This window comes from Anolis carolinensis, chromosome 2 (assembly GCF_035594765.1).
Source record: "Anolis carolinensis isolate JA03-04 chromosome 2, rAnoCar3.1.pri, whole genome shotgun sequence".
Taxonomy (NCBI): domain Eukaryota; kingdom Metazoa; phylum Chordata; class Lepidosauria; order Squamata; family Dactyloidae; genus Anolis; species Anolis carolinensis.
Window position 1 is genome coordinate 41,182,518 of NC_085842.1, and position 26,220 is coordinate 41,208,737.

The 26,220-nt window shown below is 37.2% G+C and overlaps 1 protein-coding gene and 1 long non-coding RNA gene across 8 annotated transcripts in view; one reads left to right on the forward strand and one right to left on the reverse strand.

The window, feature by feature from the left end:
• Positions 1–26,220, reverse strand: part of adamts9 (ADAM metallopeptidase with thrombospondin type 1 motif 9) — a 185,027-nt gene that overhangs the window by 33,121 nt on the left and 125,686 nt on the right. For all 6 annotated transcript variants that reach the window (XR_010002523.1, XM_062969683.1, XM_062969681.1 and 3 more), the window contains 2 exons: positions 14,433–14,600; positions 5,221–5,394 (listed from right to left, as the gene is read on the reverse strand). Coding sequence is in view for 5 of the 6 variants with exons in the window: in XM_062969683.1 (XP_062825753.1) it covers positions 5,221–5,394; positions 14,433–14,600 (342 nt within the window). In the remaining variant the exon portion in view is untranslated. The remainder of the gene's footprint in view (positions 1–5,220; positions 5,395–14,432; positions 14,601–26,220) is intronic.
• The window catches only part of LOC103279511 (uncharacterized), a 31,540-nt gene continuing 5,819 nt past the window's right edge, over positions 500–26,220 (forward strand). Inside the window, exons 1-3 of one of the 2 annotated variants that reach the window (XR_506840.3) lie at positions 500–647; positions 5,252–5,411; positions 16,773–16,866. This is a non-coding gene — a long non-coding RNA (uncharacterized LOC103279511). The remainder of the gene's footprint in view (positions 648–5,251; positions 5,412–16,772; positions 16,867–26,220) is intronic. The other variant, XR_506841.3, reaches the window with a different exon arrangement.

Below are 26,220 nucleotides of genomic sequence, written 5' to 3' on the forward strand. Positions count from 1 at the left end.
AAAGGAGTGAGGTTCAAGTTTAGGAATTAATGAGGTTGTAACCTTGTTTCCAAAAGAGCCTTTCACATCTGCATGGATTTACTACCAGCAGGTTCAATTCAGTCTGCACCTCATCTCTCAATAAATAAAACTATTTCCAAGGGAGATGAGGTTCCCCCTCCTCTTTTGCTTTTGCAGCCCATCAGCCAAAGCAACCCCTTCTCCCAAAGAAAAGGGGAGGCATAAACAGAGTATTGAGATATAAAGGATTAAGCATGCAAGGTCGAGGCTGTCGTTTAATATCTTTTTGTGAGGGATAAGATATAAGGGTTTTTGAAAGGGATTTTTCCCCCTGAGAAAAGAAATACATTCCTTGTAGTCCATTCTGTCACATGTTTGAGATTTACACAGCATAGACACAGACACACACAAACAGCACAGGGGGAGCCTGGAAAGCTTTACAAAACCAGCGTGACCCATCAAACATTCACCTCCCACAAAAGGGTGGGCAGTATGTGGGGGGGGGGGGGGAGGGAGGGCGAAGGGGTATCTAATGCTTTCCAGTTGTGGAAAGTTATAACTAAAAATGAGGAGAAAGAGACAGAGAGAGACAGAGCAAGCCAGGCAGGGCAGAAGCAATTGTTTTGGAGGCTAACCACTCCAGTTGGGTAAGTCTGGCAAAATGCATACTATTCAGTGACTTAATTTTCAAATAGCTGTTACGCGTGTTGCCTGAACGAGTTTTTATGCCTGAAATGCATGTCCTTTGATACCACATATGGCCCTTCTTTTGAAAGGGATTTCACTAGAGATCGACAAGGCAAGGCTGAATCTTTCTTTGTTCCCTACTTAGTTAATGGTGTCAAAAAGAAGTGGACTTTGAGTTGGTGTAGATTCATCTAATGCGGCTGAAGTCCTGAATTATTTACATTAGCAGAATACTATATACACTTGCTTGGAATTTCTGTTAACCATCTATTATATCTAGAAGTTAGCATTGTGAACTATAAACTATACAAAATAATAGCATTGTATTTTTTTTCCTTTTTAGAATTAATTCCTGTTTCTACAGTACTAGAATAACAATTTCTATTCTGTACAATGTTTTTTTTAATGTGCTCAAGGAAGGGCAACCTCATACATAGTGAAAGAAAAGCATAGCGAATAGGAACTCGTGTTTTTTATCTTATTTTTTTTCTTGCTATAAGGAAGAGTTTGTTCCTTCAGATTTTGGAGAATCAGGAACTGTGCACAATTAGTTCCTCCCAAAATGTAAGTTTAGCAAGTAAAGGGTGAAGGGAGAGTACTTTTATATAACTACAAAAAAATTCACAAGGAAGCAAATAAAATACTTTTATGCAATTCCAAGAGTGCAACAAGGCACAATAAATGTAGCATGCAATTCAATGTATTTCATAATCTTAACAGAACATGCAGATATCAGTTTATTAAATGTTTCTAAAATTACTTTGAAGCAGGTGGGTGTAAGGTAAAGAATCCTACAGACTTTCATCAAAGGTTTATTCAGTGCGTATGTCATACATTATAAAAATATTTTCCCTATTTGAAGCTATGTGAAAGAAACATCAGGCATAACCTCACCCTCAAAATAATCCAGAAAAGTTCTGAGCTACCTAAGAAAATATTAACAGAATGAAAATATAATAATAGAGATAGTTGAGTGACAACAGGAATAGAAATGCTGACTTCATACACACCTTGTCTTTCTCCAGTTAAAACTGTCGACCCAGGAATATGCATTATATTAAATACCCAATATACAATGCCTTATCTGGGTATATTTTATTCAAACACACCCCATTCCTCATTAATTACAACCATAGTAAGATTGGAGGCTGATTTGCTTATTTCTTTTTTTCCTCCAAATGTATTTACTACTGCTTGGAGAGAATAATTTTGAAGAAGTACTCAGGGCTGGGCGGGGCAAGAATTAAGTTTTCCCATATGTTTAACAGTTCCTCTACAGTCCCCATTTAGATACCTCCCACCACAACACTTACTTTTAAATAAATCCAAATGAGAAAATTTATAAATATTAGATATATCATGAATATACCTTGACTCAAACCTGCTGTGAAATCATAACTTGAATAAATCATTAAGAATAAATGCCTTGTTCTATGCCATCACAAAAACAATAGGTTGGAGGAAGGTGAATTCTAGTAGTTGTATTTCAGTTATATAATATATAATACATATATCTGGATTTCACTATGATCTACTAAAGTGTAATTTTTTGCACCAGAAACTTTATTATATTGAATTTGACCTCAAGTTCATTAAATACTGTCTATTCCAACTAGAAGTGGATCTCATAGTTTTTAGGCAGAGATCTTTTGCAGCCCTGATTAGACATGCTAAATGTTTAAACCTGGACTTTCTGTTGGGCTAAGCATGCGTTCTACTATTCACCTACATTCCTTTCTTATACTTTGAGAAAATCCAAATCAGTAGTTCCACAAGATGCAAAACATGAAATAACCCATGGGTTTGGTGACCAGGCAGATAGGCTTCAAAATATTTTTGAGTCCTTGTTAGCCTCATGGTCAAATATTAATAGTTATCACAGAAAGAGTTGTAGTTAGCCTTCTGTACTCATCCACAGATTCAGCCAACCACAGTTCAAAAAGTGTTTTGGGCCAAAAAATCTGAAAAACAAATCTTGATGCCACTGCTTACATTTTGTGTAAGCACACCTTGCTGCAGCCACCAACTATTTCATAAATCAAGTTCTTTCTAGAACTCATTTGAGTTGTTCATGTTCACCATGTTATATAAAAGAAGCCATTTTGATACACAATTGTAGCATCCACCGATTTTTACATCCATGGGGGGTCTTCAAATCAAACTCCAGTGGACACCAAGGGCTGGCTGTGCATTGTATTTGGGCTCCGATAGATAATTTGATATTATCTTCACTGTTCAAGGCTGGAAAAGGGACTAGATACCGTTCCTTTTAGCAACTTGCTTGTACAGTTTTCACAATTATTAGGATGAGAAATGAGCAATGTCTGCAAATGTTAATTGTCTAAGTTTACTTCTGCTCTACATAAACATTCTGAGCATTCTCCATAGGTTTTGGCTTTGGGGGAAGATGCTCCCCAGTTCAGGAATCCTGTAAGCCAGTCACGAGGTTCTAAAATGCCAGCTATGTCAGAATAGTCAAGGTGTAGAATTAGTTGTTTTTAGTCCTAGTTCTATCACTTGCTATGAAGGGATGCTGGACCTCATCAGCTAAAAGACGGATACACTTTCTCTGCTACAGAGCACCTGCAACATCATTTACTACCAATAAAGCTTATTTTATAACTGCCATGTTTGCCAATTTTGCAGTCCCAAACCAAGTTTTATGAAAGCCTGAAATTATAGCCAGATCCAGCTCTGAACACCAACCGCACAAATTATTTGCAGATTTGAATAGCTAGACCTGTCTTGCTAAGGACATTACAAGTTACCCAGGGCCATGCGAGAAGTACATTAAGGGCAATCTCCAAATTATTAACAAGATAGGTTCTGTAGGTTTGTTCTTAAGTTGAATTTCTATGTAAATTGAAACAAGTAGATTTTTCAGTGTAACTCCAGCCAATATATATAAGCCTTGGATAGCAAAAGGAAGGATTAACACCCCTGTGGTGTTTATTTTGCCATCTGTGTCTCTGTTCAGAAGATTTCACCACATTTTCTGTCCCTGTGATAATTAGATTTTCCCTCATAATAACTATTTCTGGAGTGAATTTCCCTTCAGAGAGGTAATTTCTCTCAGTTCCTAATGTCTCACATCCAGAACCCAAAAGAGAGCATCAATTTCTAGATTTTATCTAGGCTCATTCAGATGTGTTCTCAATTTCGTAGAATGGAGATTCAAGCCTGGGATTGTAATCCAATGCTCAGACCACTATACCACACTGGCTTCCCATATGTCATGATGATAATAACAGTCATCATCACTGCTATAAGGAAGCATTCCTATAATAGAAGACACTTTTCATCCAATATCATGTATCAGCAATGATACATGATATTATACTGCTAAAAAAGCTGACAACTATTTGCCATATAGAATAATAATTAAAGTTACTCTTTATGTTGTCTGTTTCTTATACTTGATATATGAAATACATCCTATCTGCATTTTGCCTTCTGGAAATTAAGCTTCTCTGCTTCAATTAACAAATCAAGCCAATGGCATTAACAGGGTTTTGAACATGTCCTGGTGTTTCCTTAATAACTTGATGCTCAGTGTTTGCCTGAGCTAACATTCTTGCTCATGGTAGCGCGTCTAGGTTGCACATCCCTAGCCAACACAGCTAAACTGATAACCAACCTAACTGAGTGTGGACTCAGATAACCCAGTTCAAAGCAGATATTGTGGGTTTTTCTGCCTTGATATTCTGAGATATAGGCTATAGGCCGCCTGAAAGGGCCCTAAGTCTGATGCAGCAGGGCTCTTATATTTTTATGATGTGAAGTTCAGGTTTGTTCCAGGGCAGCTGAATGTTCATGTTCAGATGATGGCAATGTTGCATATTGGGAAATCTATTTCAATACTTTCAGAACATGTTGGTGTAAGATAAGCCTACACTGATCTTTCTATGTGTGACCAATGTGGCTGATACATGAAACCAATATGGGTTCTTATAGCAAGCTTCCACTTGCTGCTGCTGTTGCTCCTCCTCCTCTTCTTCTTTTTACTTCTTTTTACTTCTAATTAGGTTTTATAGTCATGCTACAGCCTCTGCGAGAAATCTGCCATGCTCTCCCCTTTTTGGAATACTTTTGGCATACAGCATTGAACATTTTGTATTGTGAAGAAGACAATTTCTGCAGCTATATTTAATCATGTAACAAACACAAATAAGCAATCACAATACAAAGGCAAATAAATTAAGACATAGGTATCCTTTGAGTGTGTACACATGTGTGTGTGTTTGAGGGTTAACCTATCCAGTGCTATTAATTGAGAATCCTTTAAACCCCCTTTTTCGACAGAGAGATCCAGGCAGTGTATGCCACAATATCAACTTTTCCAGAACTTTACTGAGGATCTGTAAATGGTTTGAGAGGTATCATGACTCTGGACACTTGGTACTAGTCTATTTTGAACCAGCAATCTCACTGTATCTCATAACTCCCCACAAGGAATAATATATCAGTGAATAATACCATGTTTGATTACTTTTTAACAGTTTGTGGCTTCCATTACTTTCTTTGTCTACTTACATCTTGCCAATCCTCCATTTCCCAACTGTAGGTAGCACAATCAGCCATTTGACATTCCTGTTCAGATGCTGGTCTGCTGGACTGATTGCATTCTGTTTCTCTAGTTGTTTTGTGAGTACCAATGTGGCAGAAGACACTTCTCTGCTGAACTCCTCTCCCACAGGACACTGAGCACTGATGGGATACAAAAAGTAAGTGTCAGAAACCATGCCCATCTAGTTTTTGAACATTTTTCAACAGGGAAAGGGTTCTGGATTCTAGCAAAAGAAGTTCCAGATCATATGAAAAATTGTTTCCAGTTACATTCAGTGCTGATGAGCTGCACCAAAATATAGATGGAAGTCTTAATGGTAAGAATGTACATTTTCAAAGCAGTGTCATACATTGCAGTCCTTTCCGATCAGGTCAACACATAGTAAAAATGATGACGAGTTTGCACTGCTGTTTCCTATCTTTGTATAATATAACAATTCTGAAACATAAAATTGATTTATGTCTGAACCACTACATTACCTTATGTAAAACATGTGCACGCGCATATGTCTTCTAGTCACCTGTCTACTTATGGTGTCTCCATGAATTTCATAGGGTTTTCTTAGGCTAGGAATATTCAGAGGTGGTTTTGCCAATTCCTTCCTCTGATATATTGCCTACAGCATCTCAAATTTATTGGCAGTAAAGTAACACATCACATTTACAATGTTATTTCAGAAATGTACAAACAATGGTAAGCCATATGATACTGTTGTCTAAAATTTGCTTACATGGAATGCATCTATGCTATAGAACTAATGCAGTTTCATGTCACTTTTGCTGCCATGGATCAGTGCTATGGAATCATGAGAGCTGTACTTTTACCAAACTACAAACCCCAGGATTCCATAGCATTGAGCCATGGCAGTTAAAGGGGTTAATTAATTATACAGTGTAGATGCACCAATAGGCAGTCATCCAGTTTTCTGTCATGTTAAGGTTGGCCGTTCTTTTGAGCCATAAAATTTCACTTTTGGGAGAAAAAAACATTTTTTTTTCATCTCAAACGTATCAATTTCTAAGAGATTATTCAGTGCATAACTATTTGTATAAAACAGATCTCCTTCCTTTTGCTAAGAAAGTGACAATCACAGTTACATACCGTTTTCTCCAAAACAGGACCTACCCTGAAAATAAGACTTATCATGATTTTTCAGCATTTCTGAGGATGCTCGAAACATGTCTTATTTCAATAATAAGCCCTAGATATAGTTCAATTTGGAAAAATAATATTACCCCTGAAAACAAGCCCTAGCTCAACTTTTAGAGCAAAAATTAATATAAGACCCTGTCTTATTTTGGAGGAAACAGGGTAGATAAACTCTGAGCTTGGGAAAGTTCCTTTTTTGGACCTCAACTCTCAAGATCTTTTCCCCACAATGCTATAACTGGTTTCAATAGTTTTATGGGTTAATGAACATTTAGAGAACAGCAAAAGCAGCAAAAATCAACACTGAGGCCCCTTCCACACAGTTGTATAAAATCCACATTGAACTGAATTATTTGGCAGTGTGGACTCAGATAATTCAGTTCAAAGCAGATATTGTGGATTATCTGCCTTGATATTCTGGGTTAAATTTCTGTGTGGAAGGGCCCTGAGGCTGCTACTCCTGCAGATAAAACCTAGCTGTGGGAAGGTGGCTGCTGGGAAACACTGTAAGGTAATTCAGTGGAATCATACCCACATTGTAGGATCTTCCTCCCCATGGGACATCTGCTATAGTATGTGCATTTTAGTTTCCTTGCTAACAATCTTTCTGCATTATTACATTAATTTTGCCTTGATGTTATCATCATCACAACATATTCACTCTAAAGTTACTTGCAATGAAGGGTAGAGATATATTTGTTTCATATGTAAAACAAGCACACACCAATTTACTAATTTACCAACTGGACTTTGTTTTTAATAAGACCATTAAAGCAATTGGATAAAAGTTAATAATAATAATGCTTGCAATGTGTAGATACCCGTTAATGAGATGTAGTACTGCTGCTGCTAAGTATATGTTGCAACTCATGTTTACATAGAAGTAAATCCCTTGATCGACTTTGACTTGCTTCCTAGCAAATGTGCATTGAATTACTGCCAGAATGAGGCAATGGGTGATATATTCATTAGTACCTGAAAGGCAGTTTGAGGCTGTCTAGAAGAGGATAATTAAATGAAGAGAGAAGAGATTTAAAAGTCAAGAAGGCTTCTAGCGGAAACATTTGTAGCTGATATTATTAAGCTGATATTACTGCTGACATTTCACATTTTTGAAGATAAGAATTTGATAGGCCTCCTAATAATGCAAGAACTATTGAACTCTAATTTATAATCTATTAATGTAATATTTGTAAGTGCTCTTGAATTTTTAAGTTACTTTGAGAGAGATAACATTTAGACATTTACAGGTGTCACTTTTTTGAGGTCTTCTTCATTGTAAAATTTTTATAATGGCTTTAGGTATTTCAATATTGGTCCAATAAATATGACCAATAATCTCTTTGTATTATAATCTTGATCACTATGTAAAATTTGAAAAATATTCTGTTTCTGGTTATTTCCTGTTTAATTGTGAAATACCTACTTTAAAGGTAGTTGTTATACTCCAGAAACTTTGTTTTTGTGGCTGAGGTAGTACTATTATTTCTTTCAGTCTACTCTAGGAACTTGGTTTGTAATTTTCCTTAATGAAAACATGCCATTTTTAACCTTTGTGCAGATCACAAAAACAAAGTTTTTGCCATTTAATAATTTTTCCCCATGTTTTTATGATAGAACCAATTAGGCAATGACATTTATAACCCAGAAACAAAAATCATGTTACATAGTGAAATTATCAATTCTGTACAAATAAGGATTTAATATCATTTTCTTACATTCACAATTTAGTATAAGGTAACAAATTGCCATCTCTTATGAGAAAAATATAACTATGGGCTATTCCTATAGTGCATCACTGAAGTCTCTTTATGGCCCATAAAATGAGTAGACCCAAAGAACATGCTGACTGTGGACATTCCTTTAGGCTATAAATGTTTATGAAAGACCAGTTTTGTAACTTGAAGAAGTGAAACACAATGCAGTTTGATTTCTACACAGAGTTGATGCAAATGCTTCCCATATGGTGTGTTATTTTCTGTTGTGATTAATAACAATGCTTATCCTCAGTATTCCTCATGGGAGAGTTGGATAGCAAAATCCAGAGGAATGTACACAAAAGAACTCACTTTAATGTAGCCTGAAAGAGGTTTTGCCCCTCCTCCTTGTAATACTCAGAGGTTCCATTATATGACAGATATAATAATATGGGTGAAGTTAAATTGACACGAGAAGAATTATTCCTCTAACTAATGAGTTGATACAATACTAAGGAAGTGATAGCTCTTTAAAGACAGTTATCACTGCATACCGCTAATACAGATGTCTAGTCTGTCAAAACACATTTCTACCATGGTCTCCTCTATACACTTAGCAAAGGTGAGTGGTTTGCTTCTTTTCTCTCTCACATACCCACATAGAATATTTCAATTATAAGGAGAGGAGGTAAAAAAGAGTTCATTTCAGTCAATCCTCTGTATTCACAGACTCTACCATTTGTGGCTTGAAAATATTCCAAATTACTTAATTAAATAAATCATCCAAAAAGCAAACCTTGATTTTGCCATCTTGTATACGGGACACCATTTTTAACATTCATTCTATATAATGGGGACTGAATATCCATTGATTTTGGTATCCATGGAGGTCTTGGAACAAACCCTCAGTGGATACCAAGGGCCCACTGTTTTAAAAAGAGAGCAGGCTAACTGCTTCTTGGGAAATGAAGCATCGGTTATGCCACAGTGTTCACTTCAAGATGAGAAGGTAGAAGAATACTTGGTCATATTTCTCAAGCCAATTTGAGTCCCAGTTAAGAAGAAAATATATAGAAAGAATGATGTTAATGACACAAAAAAATCCAAAGACAAATCCAAAATAATTTCAGAAGAGCCTGCATTTCATTGGTGGGTAAACTTCAGGAATGAGCAGCATGCATCTCTTAACATGTCCAATGGTCAGGAATTCTGGGAGCTGAAGTCCAAAACATCTGGACAACCAACGTTTGAGAACCACTGGTCTAAGACATGCAAAAATGATATGAACAATTCACCATTAAAAAACACTATCAAAAGATTTTGTGGTTGAAATTAGTTTTGTGCAAGGAGACTTGAGTTATAGGAAGTGATAAGCTATGCTGGGCATGGTGAAGAGGACTATAGACGAAGCCCATCTGTTCACTGATGGATAGCAGGCTTTGATTGTAGAAAGAATTAGTAACTGTCCTTTAAAATGATCAGTTCTTTGTGTGGTCTACAGAATGGGATTTAGAAAACGTTATGTAAGGAATATGTGGTACATACTAATAATAATATTTCACCAACATCAGTATCTAGCACAAAAAGACATGACATTCCAATGAGGCAAAGCTAAAAAAATGTGCTATTTCCCTGAGCCATGATGGATGGTATCCTTGTTCTAGACTGACTATATAAGGAACCGCCACAGCAAGACTGATGACATACATAAGAAAGTTTTCAGTGGGTGTGACTAGATGTATTTTTGTAAACAGAGAAAAACTCAAAATATTTTAATGGCAATGTTGCAGCATTGAGGCCAGATGGCTTCAATTGGTCTCACTCACAGATATTTATAAAGGTGTCAGATATTTTAGTATGCACGATCTGAAGAACAAAGCGATCAAACTAGTTTTCACTGGCCAGCCTGATGATTGAACGTTAGCATTTGATTAGCTGCAATCCTGCAGTCAGCTAGGCTTGTTTTCCTTATTGGTGTCAATGGGACTACGAATATATGCAACTAGCAGAGCATGGCAATCATAATGTTTAATTGTGAAGTCACAAGTGATTATCATAGGCTATAAATCATTCCAGATCCTTATTAATTTATGTTTCTTTTTAAATTGGAACCAATTATCAGTAATAATGCTTAAAAATGTTAAAACATCAATATTTATATCAGTTCAGGCATCTGACAGATACATATTAACCAGTATGCCTTTTATTCAGCTACAAAAATTGTAATGATAAAGTGCAATTATAGGGAAACAGGCATGAATACAATGGTGGAAATCATGTGTCTCTCCAGATGTTATTGGATCTGGAGTGTCACATGAGACCTACCTCTGTAATAAAGCATATGGACAAAAACATGTCATGTCAAACTTTTGTGTCTCCACATTTTGATTTTTAAATAAAAGTTCCCATAATAATTTCATAGAAAGTTTTCTGAACACAATAATAGTTTTAGTTTTTAAAGAAAAAAGAAAGAAAAATACACAGAAATAAAAAGTGGCTTCTGAATTTTTTCTATAGTTGTAGATAAACCTACTCATACTTCTCTCTCAAATTATGTCATATACTTCTTCATATAAACAAATCCTTCAAAGTATTTTTTGTTTTCTGCAACAAGTCAATTGGGGGTTTCAGGGCTTTTTTAATGTCACTAATGGTTTTTCTCTCATCAAAGTAAATAAATTATTAACTTCTTTAATTCATTCAGTTTTAACAACCATTCCTCAATTCCCAGTGTCATTGAATTCTTCCATATTTGCCTATATAGCAATCTTGTCAAAGTTTGAAACAGGATCTTGGTCTCACAAAGAATGAGCTCATTATTCTGCCTCTGAGTTCCACAGAGATAGCCATTAAGATTTTATCACCAGCAGTAACTCTGCACTCAGCAAAATGCATTCAGCCTAAAGGACTGGCCCCAACTAGTGATGAATGACCTGGTCAGCACTTTCACTTAAAGACAACTAGCCAGGCCTGGCATCAGCTTTTGGGAATGGAAGGGAAAATGCTGATTTCCAAAAAATTCAGTTTACCACCTTGGCTCAGGTTGCTTTTATTTACATTTTAAACCCTTTTTAATGGTTCTGAGTGATGGAAAGAAGAGCTGAACCAGGCAGCAACAGCAGCTGCCATCTTCCATGGCCCCTGTCTCTGGTGAAAGATGGTAGAAAGAGCAGCTGTTAAGCAGGTACTCCTCTTAAAAAGCACTGGCTTGAATAAGTATAGGACTAGTCAAAATTAATCTCTTTCATTGCCATCTTCCATTCTCATCTGTTCTTGATAACTTCTTGAACAGGCCAGAATCCACTTAAGCCTAGTCCTAAACTTACAACAGACTTCTAACACCAACTATATGAGGTGGCGGTGTGTATGTCAATGTCCTCTACAACTGAGCATGTTCTGGATGCTTTCTGACCATGACATTACTATGTTGAGAGTTCTGGGAAACGGGACATGCAGAAATTTTCCCCTGGTTTTTATTTTGACCATGTTCCCATAGTGAGGTTGAAAAATTGAAGGTACCGTTCTCTCCACATTTGTGGATTTGACTTTTACAGATTTGAATTTTCACAAATTTGATTAAAATGTTCTAAGAATCTCTAGCTTCTCCACATGACTCTATGGTAATCTTCAATCAGAAATTGACTAGAGAACCGTGCTGGAGAACCTAGAGATTGCTAGAGAAATACATACCAATTTCCAGTCAAGTTGTATTGGAAGGCCCAGAGATTCCCAGAGATGTATTCTCTTAGGTTAAATAAATAACCTGTTCTGTCTCCCTATTCTTGGCAAGTACAGAGTTGGAAACTCACAACAAAAGGTGTAACAGTAAACAAAAAAAGGAATTTAATTGTATTGAAGATCAATACCCTAACTCCTTTCAGGGTCTGACAAACAAACAATTGCTAGAAGGAACAGATGGAAGCTTAGGATTTAACTGGGTTTCTCTTGATTTCTTCCAAAGAGATCTTCTTTCTAGCCTCTTTTCCTCAAAACCTAAAGCTTGTTTATCCAAGTCTTCAACTTAGATTCTTCAATCTTTGGTTTCTTAAACTTTGACTGTTTCCTTAACCTTTGACTGAGTTTCCTAAACCTTTGTTTGAGTTTCCTAAACCTTTGAATGAGTTTCCTAAACCGTAGACATAGAAGATACTGCAGCCTCTAGGCTCCTTGGCACCCTTAGAATGACTAACTGAGAAAGAGTCGCTGTGGAGGACTGCAATCTCTACCTCTGGGAGGGGTTTCTTAAAGGGACAGGGTCTAATTAAGGTTCCCTGCTAGAAATATATATATATATATATATATATATATATATATATATATATATATACACACACACACACACACACATACACACACACACACACACACACACACACACACATACAAAAAGGAACTGAATAAATTCTGACTAAAGGACAACTGAGGCTTAACAAAGAAAACAGTAAAAGCCTCTGTGGGGGCATGACATACCTGCTTTGAGTCTCCTTGTGAAGAGAAAAAGTGGGTTATAAATAAAAATATAATAATAGTAAAAATAATATTTTTAAAAATTATGCCCCCACTTTTTGTGGGGGTCCTATGTCCCTAAACCCAGGAAATGTGGAGGGTTGTCTGTCCTTCAGTCCTTAATGAGAGTAGACTCAAGCAACATTGGCTCTTGTGTTGTCATCCCCCTCTCTTGTGCAGCAAATATGTGGTATATTAACACACCACAGGACCTGAACAAAATCACGTTGCAAGCTTAAGGGTTCTCAACTTTCCAGGCTTTGCTGGATGAATGGTCTAATACTGTCTCTTTAGAAATCAATCTTACCCATTGCTTTTGCTTGTCCTGCACTCATGCTCTCTTTTCTTTTCTACGTAGATCCACCTTATTTTTCTTCCGTCTTTCCCTTTCTAGACCACACAGCAACTGATAATGCAGGTCCAGTCATTTTCTGAGGTTCAGGTTGCTTGATACAGCACCTTACTGCAGCCTATAGTTGCTTAGCAACTGCTAGTCCTGATCTCCTTCAGTCAAATCTATTTTTAAAAGGAGAGTAATACATTAGCTAGAAGGGTCCTTTCTTACACATATGGCCATGAAGCAGATGTAAGTGGTCAAGGATATGAAAAATACACTGCCAGAGTGACAGAAATGATTCCCTCTGTAATGCAAGGTTGTCCATTCCTTCTTGAAAAAGTGCTCAAAGGCTCACTTTGCTCTCTTCCTTAAATGAAGTTTTAACAGTACAGGTTAAGGGAGTTAGTAAAACAAATATCTTTAGGGCAGCACAATTATACAGTCACTTACCTTGTTGGGAATAAGCCTCACTGGATTCAGTATGATATACTTCTGTATAGCACAAGAATGAGGCTGCTGTCCCAGGCAGCAGGTCTGCAGGCATTTAAAAATGCTCAATGCCAGCACTATAATTTTGTTTGTTATCACTGTTTGTGAGATTTTATGACAAAATGTGCCAAAATAAATGGGCTGGCTTTGAGTACTATGACATTTGGCTTGGGGCAGTGGGAGACACCATTCGCTGCTCCACCTTAGTCTGGCTGTAAATGTATAGGAATGCACTATTGTATATCAAACTGAAGCACTTAATTTCATATGCCACAAAAGACGATCACTAAAGGCAGCATTCAATCCATGTGTCTATGGATCAACACACCTCCGATATTTAACCCCCCATTTAGAACAATTGGGTTGAAGATGGCTCTTTCCTGGAAAATCAGAAACATCTTGTGGGGTTTGGACTAGATGTCTCTTGTGATCTCTTTCAACTCTATGATTCCACACAAGGGTTATGCAGATATCGACACTGAATGTGCAGATGAAGAATAGGATTGTGTTCATTGATCATTGGTATCTTTGGTGCCAGTGTGGAAAGGGCTCTGCTTATGCCCACTTGGTTTCCTACTAATGTTGAACTTCTAGCAAACTATGGCAAGTTTGATCCTCTCCATATATTCAGCATGACAACAGAATTGAGGAATTCATGTGCTCCTTCATGTCCTAAGCAAATGCAGCTGATGATCTTAGCCATATGCGTCCAGAAGATGAACTCCACAAACATACTAGAAAAAGACAATCCTACTAAAACCAAATGGCTATAACTACCATACAATGAATCAACCAACTGCTCCATATGACTCATTTGTCTCCAGCAGGCAGCAAGCTGACTCCCTTGAAGAAAAAGTTGGTGATAACTGAAACAATAACTTTTGCCAATGCAAAGCAAGCACTCTAGCTCTATGGACTTTCTGAAAGTCAGCACATACACAAAATTTTAAAAATAATAATTAATACTTTGTAGTGAGAAAATGATGATGTTATACCTTACCTGTCCCCAGCCTCCTGTCTTCCATTTTGGGCACCTGCCACCTCTACACTTTCTTTGCACATTCGGTTTAGCCAGTTGTTTACAAAGATTGTTTTCTAAATGTTTCCCATCTTTCGACATGCAATAAACATCTCGGTACTTCTGCCCTCGTCCACAAGAGACAGAACACTGAAATGTAAAGGCAAACACAAATATGTCTTACACAGCTATGTTCACATCCTTACACATGCTTACTTGAAATGCTGAAATGTAATATTGTATGCATATAATGTCCAAGAAAACACCATCCTCCTCTAACTGGTCACTACTGATGATCTCAGTTCAGTTACAGGGAGCTGTAGTCAAACAATATCTGAGTGACTGCACAATACCCACCCTGATCAAGGGCTAAAAAGTGTCTTGTGCTAATGTTTGTAATGGTATTTGAAATGCCAAATAATATTGGCTATGTATTTCAAAAGAAAGCCATCTCCAGAAAAAGATTGGGCAGTGAATCCAAAATGACCCAAACCTCTTGCTTTAGGTCACTTTAGGTTAAAATCTTATTCTTAACAGGGAAAATTTTTGGGGGGCAACAGTGACAATTTAGATTGCTTTCTACCTATTGAAAGTAATCTGTCCGAACGTATCTTCCCTACAAGCCCTCCCAGAATCTAAGATCATCTGGGGAGGCCCTGCTCTTGATCCCGCCTCCTTCGCAGGTACGATTGGCAGGGACGAGAGACAGGGCCTTCTCAGAAGTGGCCCGCAGGCTGTGGAACTCCTTCTCCAGTGACATCAGATCTGCACCCTCCCTCATGGTCTTTAGGAAGAAACTAAAAACCTGGTTTGTGGGATGGAAGTCTTTACTCAACACAATAAGAGATATTGAATCATACATGCAATGAAGAATTGACATTGGACTGGCTTTGGATCAAAGCTTTTGGATTGTGCGATTTTAACTGTTTTGACTTGTTATGTTTTAAATGCTATGGGTTTGACCATTTTTAACACTATGTTCATTGTTTGTATAGTATGTTGTAAACTGCTTTGGGTCTCCTAGGGGAGGAAGGCAGTATGTAAATGATGTAAATAAATAAATAGATAAATAAATAAATAAATAGAGAAAACAATGAGGATAGTCTCAAGGTGTATCTAAATGGAAAGTGAATGTGGTTTTATGCCACTTTAACTGCCCTAGCTCAATGCTATGGGATCCTGGGATCTGGATTTTCACAAGAACTTTTGCCTTCTCTATAAGAGTGCTAGTACCTTACCACGATTCCTTAGCACTGATCCAAAGCTGTTAAAGTAGTGTCAAACTACATTAATCCTGCAGTGAAGATGTACCCTCGGTCAGTGCCATAAAATTGCAGTTGCTAACAACACTGTCATATAGACCCTTGCTACTGAACCAATGCATTGGGAGTTAATGCATCCAGTAGTGATTGGAAAATGCAAAAAGAGATGGCGAATACACTTTCATCAGTACCAAGCGTATGAACTGACATTTAAAGAAAGTGCTGGCTCTTTGTTACTGTTATAGAAAGGTAAAGATTGCTCTGTTATATAAGCAGTGGAATACATGAGTGGAGACTGAAGAACTCCTGCAGTGGCAATTCAAAGGTGCTGGATTATGTAAACAGTAAAGTGTTGGAGAGGTTTGGGGGAAGGCCAGGGAAACATGAAAGGAAGGTTATGTCACAAAACTACTTGGATAACTAGACTGACTTATTTTTGGCAGATGACCTTAACCTTCTATGTGTCTTTTAGAGGCCATGATAGGAGGAAATTGAATTACAAGTATCTAAGATTCAAACTGTATTCAAACATGCGTTTAAAAAATGTTTTGGTAGGGTGCTTGTTAAATTACACATGAACTTATCTAGAAGGGGCTCTGTATTTTTTACACTTTTTGTAGCCAGCTCCAAAGAAGGCAAAGCAGGAACAACATGACATTATGAGCCCAAGCCAAAAGCAAACCAGCAGGTAAACTGGCTGCAAGCTTTGTAACAAAGCAACAACATTCAACCTCCTTCTGCAGGTTCATTGAGCTTTTACAAATGTGACCACTTCTGGCATGCGGGCCCCCTGAACCATTTTGATTTTAGATTAGTCTCCACCAAAAGATTTAGGAATCAAAAGGGGTCTGGAAGCACAACAAGAATTTAATATGACAGTTCCTTGCTGAATGGGCCTCTTACTCAGCATGATGCAGGGAGAGATTCAATTTAAATTTCTTCATTACATGTGAAACAAGCCATTGCATGTTATATCACACACAATGTCAGCGTAACCCTTTAGTGCAAATCACATTTTGCTGTGATCTCTCCAAGTAACATTGTTCTCTTTTCTTTTTAGAGAGCCGTCTGTGCAAGAGGACCTAACCCAAGTGATTTCTAAGAGGCCTTGGCTCTTCCTTTGAATGACAATTTTTTTAAAAAAATCATTTCAGGTAACCTTAAATAGGGAATGCAAGAGCTGGAAGCATTCATCATTTTGTCTGGAGATTTAGAAAACGGTCTGGGTATCATTTATCTTATTACTAATTGCACCATCATTTGCTTCTATATCTGCGGTGCCATTACCGCCATTAAAGATTCCCCTTCAATAAAAAGTTGCCATTTCCTTTCATTGCCAGGTTTTCCTGCTCTATAAAACTCATATGCTTTCTATTGAAAGCCATACCAAACTTCATGACAGCAATATCATGACCTATTACAGTCAGTACTGCAAAGCTGGCAGATGAGCTCTTCTCCTGCCCTTGCTCCTGGCAAAATTTCACTTGGCACTATTGAAATGTTCTTAAATTACTATCCTTGTACAGCCTAGTGATGAAACCATCAACAATATCATAAAGGCAGGAACTAATTACACATACATATAGATTCAATTTCTAAATACTACCAGTCTTGATATATTAATTTCCACTTATGCACCATAATGTGGGGAATGGAAAGAAAATAATTAATTTAGACATCAAAACTACAGTTGGCTCCCCACATTTACAGAAGTGGAAAAATTGAGAATAAAAAGTACAGTACTAATTTTTTTAACCTGAGAAAACACTTCTCTAGGAATCTCAAGGTTCCCTGGTGAGACCTTATAGTCAACGTCCAGCAGATGGTGACCCTATGTGATGTACCACCTAGAAATTTCTATAATCATGTTAATGAGATTGGAAAATAATCATATCCACAAAAGATAAATCCAGAAATGTGGAGGGGGCAATTGTAGTTAACCAAGTTCTAGATCAGTGGTTCTCAACCCTCCTAATACCATGACTCTTTAATACAGTTCCTTATGCTGTGGTGACCTCCAACCATAAAATTATTTTTGTTGCTACATCATAACTGCAATTTTGCTACTATTATGAATTATAGTGTAAATATCTGATATGCAGGATGTATTTTCATTTACTGGACCAAATTTGGCACAAATACCCGATTCGCCCAAATTTGAATACTTTTGGTGGGAGGATTTGCTGTCTGTTTCCAAAAAGGAAGAGAAGGACAGGTGGAAGGATCTTCAGCCTTCTCTGCCAAAGAGGATCCTAAGACCATCAGAAATATGTGTTTTCTGATGGTCTTTGGCAACCTCTCTGACACCCCCTCGCGACCCTGACCCAGGTATCCCGACCCCCAGCTTGAGAAACACTGTTCTAGATGGAGTTGGACTATCTCCGAAGAAACAGGAGCCATTTTTGTTTTCCTCCAGACAGGGCTCAGCCTACAGTGCCATCCCCCCTCCCCCAAAGCAAACATTTGCACTGAAATGTAAAATCTGGAACAAAATTTGTCATGTAAATATTATCCCTCCAACCTATTTTAGGTCTTGAATGGCAGGGTTTAGATCAAGCATAGGCAAACTTCGGCCCTCCAAGTGTAAAACACTTCAACTCCCAGAAATCCCTACCAGCTTACCAGCTGTTAGGAATTGAAGTCCAGAACACCTGGAGGGCTGAAGTTTGCCCATGCCTGGTTTAGATGCACTTTTCCCACACATTCTAGATAACCAAGATTTTATTATTTCTTCCGAATTCCACCAACAATACCAGGCATAGGCAACCTGTGATCCTCTAGATGTTATAGATTTGTAACTCTCATCAACCCTAGCCAGCAGAGCCAATAGTGAGGAACAGTGGGAGATCCAACAATACTTAGGAGGCCACACTTTGTCTACCCCAATCTGCAGAAACCACAAGGTGAGAAGGAAGTGATCACTACTCTCACTCAGTTGAGTTTTAATATGAACAGATACAAAATATGAAACAAAGAGATAGAGCAATCAAACATGAAATTGTAATATATAGGCATCGTAACATTTGCTTGGCTCAAATTTCTTTGATAAATTGTGACTCCTCAGACTGGGAATAAGCCATAAGCCCGCATTGTCCCTCCTGTCCTCACCCTTCTCCTTTGTCTGCCACCTCTATTTCCAAATTCGGCAAATATATTCCGGTCTCTTGAACCACTTTTTAGAACTTTTGGGTTAAAGTCTCAAAATCCAGGAAGGATTCTGTAGAATTGATTATTTTCCAGATATCACTGGAATTTTGTTTAAGTAAGGAAAATGAAGCTCTCTGGAGAAAGGGGACAAGAAGGGAAAGCATTGGAATGCAAAAGGAAAACCAATGACCTATTCACAGTCCAATAGTTCATTTACTCAATAATGTGATTTCTCAAATACTGTAGTCTGTTTTTTAAAAGTCTGTCTTCTTTCAATTATATATATATTGATGACTCTATGACACAGTTTCTCATTTTGATACAATCAGTAAAATGTTGCAAGGATAAGCATCCATCCAAAATATCAACCAAATATGTTGAAACATGCCCTTCATATCCATGCTGTTAATTACATCATATATATATTTCACGTTTTAAAGCATCTAATCTATTCCACTTTCTAACATAATCAAATCCATTATTTTTCAAAACATAAAATAAAAGGACACTAATAAAAAACCATTAAAATATGATTATAAAATACATTTCAAAGGAAAGCCATCAGAACAATCCTGAATTCATTCACGCCTACCTCCATCTACAATTATAACCATTATTTTTTATGTATGAACTCTACTTGTTGTCTTTCCAACAAATCCCACAGCAACCTGTTCTCCCCATATTCTTTCAAGTGCACTTCTCGAATGGAAATTATTGTGAAATAAATCTGTGAGTCAGAAGCCAGTTTGCACCCCAGATTAATATAACACTGTTTACATGCTTCATATACTGAAAAGATGCAATCTTCCCGTGACCTTTTTTCTTTCATCAGTTTCTCATGCCACTGGCTGACTCCAAGAACTGTTTTTACAGCTGCAAACTAAGCATCCTGTTTGCCGTTTCTATCTGTAACAATCCCATAGTGAAGAAAGCTTTGACCTTGGGCATCTTGAATACATAGAAAAGGTTCAAAACAGCAATCCTGGATATCTGTATATCGTGTACAGAACAGCATGCCAGCATGAAATACTTTTGATTGAAAAAAAGTATAGTCTTTTTGTAGGCTTTCTCTCTGCACTCCTGGATTCACTCAGCTACAGCTTGAAAATATTTTTTTAAATAATCCAGAAAGAAAAGCCTGATTTTACCAATTCATATGCTGCTGCTGCTGCCCAGTTGTTTAGTTGTCTCCGACTCGTCACAACCTCATGGACCAGTCCACGCCAAAGCTCCCTGTCGGCCGTCACCGCCCCCAATTCCTTCAAGGTCAAGCCATTCACTTCAAGGATACCATCCATCCATCATGTACTTGGTCGGCCTCTCTTCCCTTTTTCTTCCGTTTTCCCCAGCATCGTGATCTTTTCCAAGCTTTCCTGTCTCCTCATGATGTGGCCAAAATACTTCAGCTTACCATTTTATATAAAGGACATCATTTTACTACCCTGTTGCATTTAATAAGCTTTTGGTATCAGGTGGAACCAAACCTCAGCAGATACTAAGGGCACGCTGTATAATGTGGCATGGAAAGGTTAACACTATAGGCATTCCAAATAAATTAATTTCTTTGGACTCTAACTGAACCACAAACCCTACAGCTCTAGCAATCAGTCTAAAACAGGGGTCCTCAAACTTTTTAAGTGGAGGGCCAATTTATGGTCCCTCAGATGGCTGAGGGGCTGAATTATCATTTGGAAAAAAAAATTCCTATGCACATGTCTTATTTGTAGTGCAAAAAACCCCCAACAACAATCATTTACTTATTTATTTATTTGCTATATTTATACCCCATCCTCTCTCACCCCGAAGGGGACTCAGAGCGGCTTACAAGTACATACAATATATTATATTATTAGCATAGCACAATATTAGCATTATATATCACTATATTGTACTATACCATTATACCGTAATATTATTAGTAATATTACATTTAATATATAGTATATAATTAATATTATTATATTATATAATATTATTATATTGTATTATTTTTATTATTATTATTGTTATTAGCCACCCTGAGTCCCCTATTGGGTGAGAAGGGCGGGGGTAGAAATACTGTAATAAATAAATAAATAAATATTGTATTGTACTATATTATAATATTTATTATCAATATTATATGTATACACAATATATAATATTATTACCATATCATTCATTTACAATATTTCATTTACAATTTAAATGAAAAAAACAATACAATATTTAAAAATAATTTTAACCAACATACTGTAAACTTATCAGGATTTCAGTGGGAAGTGTGGGCCTGCTTCTGACCAATGAGATCATCAAGTAGGATTGTTGTTGTTGTGCCTTCAAGTCATTTCAGACTTTGGGCGAGCCTAAGTCTAAAACTGGGGGCGGGGGCCCGGTAAATGGCCTTGGAGGGCTGCATCCGGCCCCCGGGCCTTAGTTTGGGGACCCCTGGTCTAAAATGTGGTATCAACTAGCATCTATAGTTCTGATACTACTGGGAGGTAAATATTTGTATTAGGACTCATCTATATAGTGCTTGGATCAGAAAGAGACCATGTATGCCACTACTAACTGAGCTATAGTACAGATAACATTGTGCCTGACATGTCTTCTTGATCAGTGCTTCCTAAGATATCTGATATGAGGGACTGGCAATCCTTGCCCTCCATGTGCCAGAGACCAGTACCATATTTATGCCCACTGGCTACAATGATTTCCTTTTGCCTCGGAAGCTCCTCAATAGTTTGGCAGCAGATGGCTCTTGGATTGACATGAATCCATGGGCAACCACTCTCTTAGATTCAGAAGAATGCAACAGGAAACCTCACTGGAACAAATCTTGTCAACAATACCCCATGATAGGATCCCCATCAGTCAGAAGCAATTTGAGGGCAACAGCAACAACAGATGATAAATGTCTAGTTCATTTGATTTCCTCCTGCTGGGGTGAGGAATAATATTGGAAAAGTCTAATTATTATTTATTATTCATATCTACACCTTGTCCTTCCTCCAGATATGTTCAAGGCAGCATTTAAACCCTTTTCTTCTCCACCTTATCCTCATAAGAGCCCTGTGAGGTAGGTTAGGTTGAAACTTGTCCAAAGTAATCCAGTGATCAATAGAGATGTTGCTTTGGATCCTTTAAATCCCAGCCCAGCATATGTATTAGACACAACTCATAGTTCAAGATGAAGACCATATGCTATCTTGCTGTACCTACACTATTCTACTGCATTGCTAGTCCCAGGTTGTATGAAAAGAGACTAAATTTACAACTATTAATACAAGGTCATATTCTTCTCATTTGTGTTAATTAAGGGAGAGTTGTTATTGCTGGCCCAACCTCCACAGAATGATTAATGTTATATCTGGACCTAACAAATGTTTGCTTTAATCTCTATCAATTCATAGCCTTGGGCAAGTATAATCCTCAGGTCTCAAATGATAAAAAAAATATTAATTTCTTCATCTCCCCTCATTATCAAGCATTAATGCCATTACTCGATTATTTGCATTACAAGGTCCCCATGCTGATCAACAGATAAAAATGGCAAAACATTTTACACATTGCAAATAAAGTGCAGCTGCTAATTAGTACCACAGGCATCATCTTTACATTTGAATGCAAATATGCTAATTTGTTTTAGATAAACTCAAAAGTTAAAAATCACATTTTACTTTACTTATTAATATTTAGAGTCAGGGTGTGTGGATTACATAAGAATGATGTCTTCACAGAAGTAGGCTCAATTCAGATCTATGGGACATACTATCAGATAAGGATGCAGAGAGTTTCAGTCTAAAGCAAACCATTGAATACAGCAGAAGGCTCTATCTTAGATATGCATGTAATATATATAGTGAATAAAAGTAGGACTACAAATAATAAGTGAATGGTATATAATGCTTGACCATTACTATGCCATGTTTCCAGCTATACATCTCTACAGAGGGGCTACACAAGTCAATTAGTGATCTGTAGAGAAACGAATTTACAGTAGTCAGTTCATGAGGTAATCATGAAGGTGCCAGAAGTTGTGTTTGCATTAAGTTTTAAGGTAATTAAAAGAATGCACAAATAACTTGAAAGACCAAAGATGGGTCAAAAATACTTCTAGGGGTTATCTGTAATGGCTGCTTAACCCACAGCCAGTCCAGAATAGCAATATTGCCCTTGGAGGGGAAAATACGCTCCATGGGCATCCTCCAGTTGCAGCAGAGAAACATCTTACATGATCAGGCTAGTCTGAAATTGTTTCAGTCCCATTCAACCGTCACTTTACCTTTTCTGTCACCATCACAACTGCTGGCCAGCCGCAGAGTCTCCTTATTCTCCCTGGTCACACAAATACCTTTGCTAGGGTCATCAAAGATGCCCGGTGATGGCCAAGGGCATTCCCAGAGCTCTGTAATCTATTACTATGTAATCTACCAGCATGGGCATTATCCATTCCCTTCTCCTTGCACTCAAAAGTATAGGGAAAAGGAGATGGCAGCATTAGACCATGTGGACAACAGACCAGCACGCATTGGAGCTTGTCATACTCTGTCTAAAGGGCAGGGTTACTCTGGAGCATTCCCCAACTTTCCTTAATGCAAGATAAACTAGGGAGAACCAGGAAGACCAGAAGTCTCCAGACATTGTGTGGACCTCCAGGAGCAATTTCTGGTCCATTTTGAATGTCTGGGTTAATGTAAATGAGCCCAAAGCCTGCTGAATGTTAAAAGTATCCCTTTAATCATGGGGAACAGAACCACCATTAAAATTCCACACCTCACAACCTCTGAGGATGACTGCCATAGATGTGGGCGAAACATCAGGAGAGAATACTTCTGGAACATGGCCACACAGCCCGAAAGACATACAACAACCCACCATTAAAATTGTTCTTAAGTATTTTCACAACATTTTCACAAGTTTTACAGGCACCTTGGTATATTATGGAACAGCTTGTATAATTAGGATTTTTTTTTAAAAAAAATCATTTAGATTTACCATCTCTTTCTGAACAAGTTAAGCTTGCAACAAGAGTGATAAAGCAGCATGGGAAAACATCCTGTCTCATTTCCAGCAAGAATCCTGGTTAGTGGTTCTTTTGGAATGGTCCCTGTATATACAGTAGAGTCTCACTTATCCAAGGCTCGCTTATCCAAGCTTCTGGATTATCCAAGCCATTTTTGTAGTCAATGTTTTCAATATATCATGATATTTTGGTGCTAAATTAGTAAATACAGTAATTACAACATAACATTACTGCGTAGTGAACTACTTTTTCTGTCAAATTTGTTGTATAGCATGATGTTTTGGTGCTTAATTTGTAAAATCATAACCTGATTTGATGTTTAATAGGCTTTTCCTTAATCTCTCCTTATTATCCAAGATATTTGCTTATCCAAGCTTCTGCTGGCCCGTTTTGCTTGGATATGTGAGACTCTAATGTATTTAGTTTTTTCTTACTCTTCAAGGTACTGATATAATGATTTGAGAACTGGATTGTCTGCCTTTATTAAACAGCTAAAAACGTGATTTTTTAAATGTACATTCGAACAGCCAACAATATGATAGACCCCTCTCATTGACATACTGCTTCCTGGCGCCTTATTCGCCTTCCTGCCCATCCTTCCTCAAACTATAGCAGGCAACGCTTCGATACTTGTCCATGCACTTTATTAATGACTGTCCCCATTTTATCTATTTTATCTATTGATTGTGATGTCTGTTTTTATTACCTTACTTCTTATCTGGTCACTATGATTTGTATTGTATTTTTGTGTTTTGAATTTGTTCATTTTATTTGATTGTTATGTTGATATTGTGTTTAGCTATTTATATTGTTTTTAATTTCTTATATTTTGTTCTGTTTTGGGCTTGACCCCATGTTAGCCGCCCCGAGTCCCTTCGGGGAGATGGTGGCGGGATAGAAAAATAAATAAATAAATTATTATTATTATTATTATTATTATTATTATTATTATTATTATTATTATTCTGGAGACCAGGGTTCATTGCCCCATTCAGTATGGAAACCCACTAAGTGACCATGGACAAGTTACACACTGTCAGCTCTAGAAAACTCCATGACAGGGTCTCCATAATCAGAAATGACTTGAAGGCACATAACAACCTAACAACTGAATTAAACCTTATTTCAAAGAACCAATGTGGTGTAGTGGTTTGAGTGTTGGACTATTACCCTGAAAACCAGGGTTTGAATCTCTGCTCAAACATGGAAATCTAGTCATATTCTGCTAGCCTCAGAATCAAACTATACACACTCTGAACAAATCATGTCCTCAAATTCCAGAAATGTCCAAAAATGGCTTGAAGGCACACAATAACAAACAGCCCCTAGTCACTTGACATCCCACTAAATCTCATTCAGAAGATCTTATATGACTTCTGAAAACAAGGACATACTTAATAATCATTTAACTCTATTTTTCAGATGCTCAAATTTGGAAAAAATGCCCATATATCTGACGTGAAAATTTAGTAAGCCCAATATTTTTCCAGGCCTGTTATTTCACCCAGCTCTTAACATCAATTTATTTTTTAGCCCAATATTAGTTCTATTGCCTTTTTGACATTCATTTCTGGAAAGCTTCATTTATTTCCAATTACTGCAGTTCTCCTCAATAATTTCTCTTATACTAAAATGATGTCTGAAATGATTTGCTGGGCCCTAAAGTCAATGGGTGATATAGATTACTTAGAATTTGCTCACAAGTGTCCATAATAGCTTTTCCCCACCAAAGTTACTTAGCTAAACACACCTAATAGTAAATCATCCTAAATATCATTGACATAAATGAGATAACTAAACTCATTTTTTTCAGCTAGGATTATGCCTTATATTAAGGAGAAACAAGTGTGTGTGTGATGTTTTGAGGCAAAATTCCAAAATGGAAATGTGAAGGGACAGTTGGGGAGTTTAAAAAAATACACTTTCCATTTGCACTTTAATTGAAATTTAGCTAATCATCTCCTGCTTCCACACAATTCACATTCTTGTGGGAGCAAGAGATTCGTAATTCTATACATAGTATAGAGAGATACTTGCTTCTATTAAGACCAAGTTTAAACCACATTTACAAAGACCCCTGTAACTGTGGAACCCATATCTATGGTTTCACTGACCCACGCCCGGGAGAAAATTGGTTCCTGTAGGGATTTGTTAGGTCTTCTACGCAATTCTATAGTATACTTCCCATGTTAACACAGAGTTGCATTGGAGGACCTAATGAATATTTAAAGAAGATACTTCTCTAGAGATTTAGACTTGTGCAATTGATTTAGACTTGTACAATTTTTAAATGATGTTTTTACAATTGTTGTTTTAATTATCTGTTTTTAATTGTATTGTTTTTATAAATGTTTGT